The sequence below is a fragment of the Acyrthosiphon pisum genome, chromosome A1 (assembly GCF_005508785.2).
Source record: "Acyrthosiphon pisum isolate AL4f chromosome A1, pea_aphid_22Mar2018_4r6ur, whole genome shotgun sequence".
Lineage (NCBI taxonomy): Eukaryota > Metazoa > Arthropoda > Insecta > Hemiptera > Aphididae > Acyrthosiphon > Acyrthosiphon pisum.
Genome location: NC_042494.1, coordinates 100,339,218 through 100,348,506, shown reverse-complemented (window position 1 = coordinate 100,348,506; position 9,289 = coordinate 100,339,218). Strand labels below are relative to the sequence as shown.

At 30.3% G+C, this 9,289-nt stretch overlaps 1 protein-coding gene across 1 annotated transcript; it reads right to left on the bottom strand.

The window, feature by feature from the left end:
• Positions 1-1,559: 1,559 nt before the first annotated feature.
• On the bottom strand, positions 1,560-7,262 carry LOC100161054. Its single transcript, XM_001949064.5, has 3 exons — positions 6,972-7,262; positions 3,263-3,376; positions 1,560-2,616 (listed from the first exon to the last, which is right to left on the bottom strand). The coding sequence occupies exons 2-3, from the start codon at positions 3,350-3,352 to the stop codon at positions 1,576-1,578; spliced, it is 1,131 nt and encodes a 376-aa protein (XP_001949099.2). The 5' UTR covers positions 3,353-3,376; positions 6,972-7,262; the 3' UTR covers positions 1,560-1,575.
• Positions 7,263-9,289: the final 2,027 nt, after the last annotated feature.

Sequence of the window (9,289 nt, the reverse complement as noted above, 5' to 3'; positions counted from 1 at the left end):
TAAGTTTAACGGCCATAATATCATGATACCTAGTTTAAAGATATACCTATAGGTACTGTCACAGTGCGAACAAAATATAATAGTTAGGTAGGTACTTGAACATGGCTACAGACTTATAACTATATAATATTATAAACTTTACCTTTGATTAATATGTAAAACGTAAAAAAATCATTAATCTAATAAAAGTAGCATTATTGCATCAATCATAACTAAAAATAATGAATAAAAATAACAGTATTTCAAAGTTCATAAGTATAGGTATATCGTATAAACCAGTTATATTATCTATGGAAGAACAAAATTATATCAAGAGCATAAGGATACATAAATGGAGACAACACATAATATATAACATCCATTTTAAACATCGGTGACACGAGCAACTTAAAATCATAAAAATTATAAAATTATAACTCCTGCACAATTAACTCCTATTATCATTAATTAACAGCTTAAAAATATTAAAATGTACACATTATTTTATACAATGATATATTTTACATTAGTCCCAATAATGTATTTTTAATTCCGACGTAATTCAATGCCTGGTCTTCGGCCTCTTGCCAGTGTTTGAATTCAATAAATAATCAGTGGTGTCGTCTATTCCGGCGGTGATGTTTCGAAGTTCTCCTATATATCGTTTATCCATGTGCTGCTTAGAACTGTTCATTATTTTCTTTACGCAGAAGATAAGTGCAAATACGCATATCAACATGGCCGAAAAACCACCGATAACTTGTTGCGGACTGAGTAACCGTACGATCGCATAATACCGTCTGTGTCTTCTTTGCACCACGGTCCGTTTGACTTGTTTGTCGACTGTGATCGCGATCTCTAGAATATCAGCAACCGACGTGTCGAAAGGTGATCGGCACTCGATATAATTCTCGGTTACGTTTACCATAATAAACCTCTCGTCATCGTCCGCCTCATCGCCACGGAATGTGACTTCGAGGATGTAGCTGCCGTTAGGTCGGCGACGCTGCAACAGGTCCGGAAATATGCCATCCACGCGGACGACGGTGCCGTCGAACACTTCGAAGTCAGTGTAAACCGGGTCGGGATGGAGTAAGTACGGCGTCTGTTGGGGCAAGTTCACCACTTTACCAGCCAAATCTACACGAAACCCGAGTGAAAGACTCGTCATCTGACCCGGATCGTCGAGCTTCGGAGGCCAACAGTCCATCGTTAAATTGCTGTTGTCACGCACCACACAGTTACCATAGTACCTTGTCCCATTGTAGTCGACGTACATCTGCTGGTTTTCCGTACACTCAAAACCCCCTCGGACTGTCAACGAGACGTCACCAGATGCGAGGCCCTCGAATACTTGACCATCCAGGACGGTTGGCTCGTTGACGTATGTGAACATTTTTTTTTTGTAGAACTTGCCAACTGCACCGTCAAACACGATTTGCAACGGACCAGATTTTGGTTCGTCCGTGTGAGCGCCGGTCACGCAAACGATGCGGTCGTGCGTGATTTCAATGATATCACACATCACTTTCGTCATTATCTTTCTGAAGAACAGCTGGACGTTAGGTATGGCATTCAGATACTCGCCAGTCAGTTCTATCCGGGTTCCACCCGTGGCAGTACGCAGGTAGGGTTGACGTCCGTTAACCTCGGATCGATGAACCTGAACTTTTGTGCTGACTTCAGTATCAACACACTCGTAATCCCCGCGTACTCGATTACCACCGGACCTTCTTTAATATCCTTTAGGTAACCAACAGTGCAATTAACCGTCTGATCGTCGACCGTGACCGGGTTGTCACAACTCTGCCCGGCCAAGGTCACTGTCGTCGACCGGCCTTCGGCCAAAAACCTATGGTTCTTGACGGTGATGCTCACGACCGACGACGTATTGCGTTGGTACATCAACACGTCTGGTTCGAAAGACTCGATCGCCACTTCAGGACTTCTGACTTCGATCTTGGACAGCGGTGCGTCGTCCTTCCATTTCTCGTTGTTAATCGCGTACCGTATGTCGCAACTGTTCGGTTGTTCGGCTGTTGTCTTGCAACCATCGTTTTTTAAACACCATTTACAGTAATATTTTCTCGAATCGCTTTCCCAAAAACTGATCGTACAATTCTCTTTCGGGCAAGTCCAACCGTGATAACTGATGTAATGGTCTCGTGGATTGTCGAACTGTAATCGTACGTTGTTGACAACGATTGAAAAATAAAAAATAAACAAAGGATTGGTTTTAGTTGTTCTTTGTTTTTTGTCTGCCCAATTACAAGTTATTACTCCATTATTGATTGAAGCGTTATAAGTTGCATTTTCTATTTCACAACCAATATTTGGATTTACATTAAAAAAAGTTTTTACACTTTTTGCCTCGATATTCGAAACCGTAACCTGTAACGAATAATCATCATATGTCACAGCATACGCTGGGCATAATTCTTTTGTATCGACTATGAACTTCCCTGATAGAATCTGATTTGAGTCGAGACAAATTTGTTTTTCAATCAGCCAACTGCAACCAGAGTGTGCATCGGTACATTGTGTGCATGACCTATAAAGCGTACAATTGATTTCTTGACTTGATCCGCCTTCCGTTATATTTACATTGTCTGCTATAATTTCCACACTTGAAGTCAACTGTAAAAAACATATATACATATATTATATACATATCACATTTTCTATAAACAATACAATTTTTAAAATATAGAAACTCATTTTAAGATATTTCTTTACCTATAGTACGGTTAACCGACTAACTTTAACTAATCACACCTTTCTATATAGTACGACAGTCGTCAATATATCAACTTAGTTTATACGTAATAACATATGCACAAAAATGTAAACTCCCTTAAATAAATTTTGTTACCATTTTGTACTTTTGTGAATTCCTCTAACGTGTCTATTGTATGTATATCTCTAACGATAAGAAATAACTAATAGGCAATAAATATATGTATTCATTGTATTATTTAATAAAATATTCATAAATATAGAGGTTGAATCATCCTCTTCAACCAGAATCGTTTATCGTAGAATATTTGATAATTTACTTCATATTCTACATGCCATGGCCCGTGAGGGTTTTTCCTGTAAGACATGTTTTTGTACTAAAAAACGCACCGGCTACACCGCCCTTAATATTTTAATATTAATAAATTTACAAAAAAATTGTCATAAGTCAAGTTATATTATACAATTTAAATAAAATGAATACCATATTATATTTATTTAGAAATAAATAATGCACTTTAATTAAAGTTGTCCAAATGTAACTTACCAGTAAAATTACGAATACGAGTCCGTTAATATGAGAATGGTTCCAATTGTATTCACTTAGAGTCATAATGTAACGTCTGCGAACAAACATCGTATTGAAATTCTGTTTGTTTACCTGAAAATAAATAATTATTTTACGATTTATATATTGGTAAATTATAATCAAAAAAAAAAAATGAATTACATAAGTTTTATTTTATTTTGTTTCTATATAATTTTAATATGTATAATATTAATATTTGTTTTATTTCAGTTTATTTTTATGTTGTTTTTTGTTATAGCTTGTAAGACAAGTATTAAATTATAACATTTTTATATTGAAGATTTAAAGTTGATTCAAACGTAGTAATTTCAAATATTGTCGATAATAAATTATTGTATGAATTATTATAACATTACAATCGTATAGATACCCTTCACCCTCCACTACTTATACATTTCTCTTTTTTAAACTAAAGTGATTATTGATTGATAGTTTTATAGTTTATGTTTTTATTAATTAATTTTATACATTATTGCTCATGTAATATATATATATATAATATATAAATAATTACTGCTCGTTAATTTAATTGGTTTCATTACATTTAAGTAATCTCATGTACATAAAATATTAGATAATTTTATATATTGCCTGTTAATAAAAATGTGTTCTGTATTCTTAAATTTAAATCCTGGAATAAAATTTAAAAAAATCCAATTTCATTTAATATGTTTAAAAATTATGAAAATTATATTGAACTAACACTTATAATTTAAATAGCAATTAATTGAATTATCCTTAAACAAAAAAATCACCTATAAATATAGATTTAAAAGCAAATGCTTTTTTTAAAATACCTAAAAAAAGGTGTCGCTCTGCTGTACAGTAGGTTACAAGTGGGTCACTGTAATGGATGGTGTTAAATTTGAATTCAATGATATAATATCATTGTATAAAAAAAAGGACTCTGAGCGAAGACTGTCAGTCAGCCTATGATATTACTAAGTACCTATATTTGATGATAATATTGTGAATAAAGTAATTTATATATTATAACCTGTTTACGTGGAACCCTGTTTTAAATTTTAAATTTAGCTATAAAAGTTGAACATTTCATAAATTTTTAATTTCAAAATAATTATTAAATTTGAAATTTGATAAATTTTGTCAAAATGCTTATAAAAAAAATTGTGCATACCTATGTATTAATAATATTTTTCATCTGCTATTGTAACAATATATCAGGAGCCTTGTATTAAATTTTCACGCTTTTTGGCCCAAAAAAAACTATTTTATTGATATTTATAGAAAATAAAAACTAAAATAATTTAATATTTTCAAAATTGTATGATGAATTGTATAGAAAATGAAAATATAAACATTCAGTGAAATTTGTATGTAGCTACAGTAATTCGTTTTTGAATAATTACAACTAAATAAGAAAATCGCTACATGAGAAATGTACTGAATATTCAATGTTGTAATTATATGAACTTCAAAACACACATAAATATTTAATTTGATTCGCTTGTAGACATTTTTTTTTTTTGGTGAAGGTAGACAAAATTATGAGGAATCTTGTACTACATTTTCAAATCTTAGATTTAAAAAGAAAATTTTTTATGAATTTCTAACTCAAAATAATTTGGAAATTTTCGTCATTTTTACGTATTTTGTCAATATTTGAACCTTAAGTGCTTATAAAAAAAAAAATTGAGACTATATATTTTTAATTTTTTTCATCTGTCTTTGAAACAATATATTAGGAGCCTTCTATTAAATTTTCAAACTTTTGTACCCAACTAATAAAATTTAGTATATTGATATTTATAGAATGAAAAACTAAAAAAATTGGAATCTGAAAATGTCCCTAAACAGCTCAAAATAAGTCAAATATTTTAAAAAGCATGGTGTATAAGAAAATTCTAATATAAAAATTCAGTGAAACTTTCAAGTATCTACAGTCATTCGTTTTTTAATTACAACAAAATAAGAAAATCGTTACATGAGAAATCGAGTGAATATCAAATGTTGTAAAAATATGAATTTCAAACGCTCATAAAAATTTAATATGACTTTCATCTAGACATTTTTTTTTTGCTAATAGTAGACAAACTTATGAGGAATCTTCTATTACATTTTAAAATCTTAGATTTAAAAAGAAAATTTTTATGAATTTCTAACACAAAATAATTAGCTCATTTTCGTGATTTTTATGTATTTTGTCAACATTTGAACTTTAAATGCTTATAAAAAAATTGTGACTGGATTTTTAATATTTTTCAAATATCACTGTAACAATATATTAGGAGCCTTTTTTACTCAACAAATAAATTGTATTGATATTTATAGAATAAAAAAATAAAAAAAAAACTAAAATATCCGTAACAGCCTAAAAGGTGATGAAAAAGACACACATCATTGTAATATCAATACATTCATCGCTCCTCTCAGAATCTAAAATTATAGAAAGTTAATTTTTAATCTTCAACAAAAGTAATTAATATAATTTCCATTTTATTGAAATAAAATAATATAATTTTGATTTTTCTCCTATTAGTGGTTTTTTATTTTACTTTTTTCTATATAAATACTTTTTTTTGATAGTTTGTGGTAAATTATAAATTTGTTACAATAATTTTAATGCATTTACGGTAACATAATTTGTTTAATGCGATGCAACCCTTCTAAGAGGTACCTACACGGCGCAGATATCGATACATTATAATTTATAAATAACTGTTATTTTATTAAGATTTTAGACCAAAAACTGAATTACGCATGTTGACTTAATTTTCGCTATAAGACGTATCGATAAAAAAAATGTTTACCACCGCTATGTTATGAGAGTTAATTCAAAGATTATTACTGTTACAATGTATTCATAACATTTTTTCAACACTAAGTATAATTTAATAATTAAATAAAAAAATTATTTAATTCACTTTTAAAATACTATTTATATTTAAATGCATATTTTATAATTTATATAAATTCTGAACGCTACTTGTAACTTATAAGTTTTAACTATTTTCTTTTAGAGTGTTACCATTGGGTATCTTCCCTAATCTCATTATTTATATCATCCTTACTTGTCATATATCAAACCTACTTATTATACTAAGAACATGTATAGATTGTAGATTTCTTCAAATAATAAAAAAAAAAAAAAACTATTTTCTTATTTACTTATTACTGATACTTTTTACTACCTATTGATCAATAATTATTATTTCGATTTCTTCTAAAGGTTTTCTTTACACATTTACAATCCTTGACAAAATATGACATTGTAATCATTTTTATAAAATTAGTTACTTTACATTTGCATATAAACATCAGTACCCACCTACCTAACTTATATATCTACGTATATCACAATCATACAAACTTTTTTTTTTTCAATACATTGTTTTAACATCGTGACAAAGAATGTTTTGAATTTAGGAAACTTCACCAACTTAATTTTAATAACCTACAATCAATCCGGTTGTATTCATAAAAACCTATACTTTACAGAATATTCAAACACCTACTGACCACGGCAAAAAGGTGACTGTTAATAAATATGATAAAGGAACTGACTTTTTTTTCAATTCAGTGGAAGGGTGAAAGTATCTTTGAGGTGAAAAACGGTAAGCGGCCTATCCAAATTTGGGTACATTTATATAGCTATAAGAATAATAGATTACTATTTAATAACATACCTACTTAAGTAAATACCCACCTTTGTATTCGGAACACGACGACGACTACAACGATGATGATGGTGGTGGTCCGTTAATGGTGCACGGTGTCGGTGGCGACACTCGGATTTTGAAAACGAATGACTTCACTCTGCAACCCATATGTCACTGCACCACGTTTCACCTAACCGATTGTAATATTACCATTTACCATATTATATTGTTTATTATTGAACCCGGCTGAAAATCAAACGATCCCCACTCATTAACCTGAGGATGAATCATCTAATACAATAATAATATCCATAATTGAATACATATTATCATCATGACATTATTATATTATATAGTGTATATTAACTTATAAGCGAAACGTCTCATAAATATTATGAATGAATCAATTATAGTGACACATTGATATTAATTATATTACATGTAATCTCACATAAAGATTTGAAACACTTATTAAAAAACGATAACGAAAAATAATAAATTATCAATGAATACGACACGGACACGGCTTGATAAAAAAATATTGCCCAATTATATTTTATTACCGCGACCATACTTTTAATATACAAGGTATAACAGAAAGACTTGAAGAAAAAAAAATATTGCTACTTAAACGTATGACAAAAATTGTTGAAATTATAAAATTAAGAAATATACTCATGTCAGTTGTCAGCAAGTTCCAAAAAAAATATTTTGGAAATAGTTGTGAATTTTGTCGAAAATTCGAATAGTAGAAACTAAAAAGTAACTAATTTTTAACAAATCCGTAAATCCGTTAATATTTTAGTCACTCCTGAAATTCTGAACAGTTTCATTTTTGTTAGTAAATTATCTTGTCTTTTCCACTGGCCGACATAAACTTAAAATTACAGTTAAAAAACAATTAATATTTGTATAATACAAATTGTAGTGCTAACGGAAATGTCGAGAAAAAAGAACCTATCGTAGCGCGATTATATGTTATTAATTTGAAATGTAAAATAAAATAATATCAAAACTGAAAACTGCAAAACGAATAACGCTGACATACTAATGTACCTATTGATATTCAACAAAAAATTATATTTTCGATTTTTATTTATTGCACATAAACAACAACGACGGTCTACCAACTGGTTACTAATAACATATAGGTAGCATTATTATTTTCTGCCTACAAAATGCATTAACATATTATTCATTAAGACGTGTTCACTTAATAATATGCAATCTATCACGAAATGTTATGTGTGTTTAGGTAATCTAGTAGTTCAATAGTATGATAGAATAAATTGATTTTTAATTCAAACCATTCAATTTGATACTTACCTAATCTGTTTAGCATTTTAAATAATTTTAAGAAAGCCATCCAGTGGCGCATTTAGAGGAGAGTAAAAGGGGAAAATCGCAAATGCCCCAAGTGGAAACTTTTTGGTTCTGCAAAAATTATAGCTTTTGCTTATGATGAGTTCATGATTTTTTTTTTAATTTTTAATTTTTAAACCATTCTCGGTAATTAAAAATTAAGTAATTAAAATACATACCTACGAATTTTGTACCTATTTAAAAAAATATTGTGAGGATCTAATTAGAAATTATACGGGGGGATGGAGTGGCCGATTAAGGCATCGGTTGCGACGCACACCGGCGCTGGTTCGATGCCGGCTGCGGGCGGCATTTTTCTTCGGGCAAGTCACGGTGTTCGGAGAGAAGTGCCACTATCCCCCACCCAGGCATGGCAGATACCTACAGGTGCCCACTAAAAAAATCTGCCAAAACCAAAACACATGTGCTTACACTTACAGTACCCTCCCCCACAGTAAAAAAAAAAAAAGAAATTATACGATATATTATATTATTATATTATTATATCATATTATGATCACTTACTACTCACACATTTACATTACCAGCATGCAAACAAATATAAAATTGCCTATATTGAACTCCTTAGAAACGGTCGGTATGCATACCCCTTAATAACTTTTATCTCTAGGACCTCGTGCGTTTGGCGATCAGACCTGGTAGGCGTAGTAAGCATCAAACGAGTACTATCTATTTGTCATACTTTATTAGTATATTATACTATATTATTATGTGCTGTTTTTAACTCGTTAAAATACGTAGGATCTTAAAAATAAAAATAAAAATTCGCCGGTGCTTGGTGGTAAACCGCAACGTGTTTGCATGCGTAAAAACAGAAAATGGCCAACTTTGGAACTTTGGAATGATACAATTTAAAAAAAAAATGATTTTTGCAAATGTTTTTGTACCATCGTTCATAGCTCGTTGAAATACATATTTCAAAAACCAACAAAAAAACCAGAAAACGCGTGGAAACTAAAGTGAGTTTGTTTAATTATCTAAT

Excerpts from the sequence above, each read along its gene's own strand:
- LOC100161054 (XM_001949064.5), bottom strand. The coding sequence starts at position 3,352 with ATGTTTGTTCGCAGACGTTACATTATGACTCTAAGTGAATACAATTGG. Across the intron at positions 2,617-3,262 it reads TCGTATTCGTAATTTTACTG|TTGACTTCAAGTGTGGAAAT; the intron begins GTAAGTTACATT and ends TGTTTTTTACAG.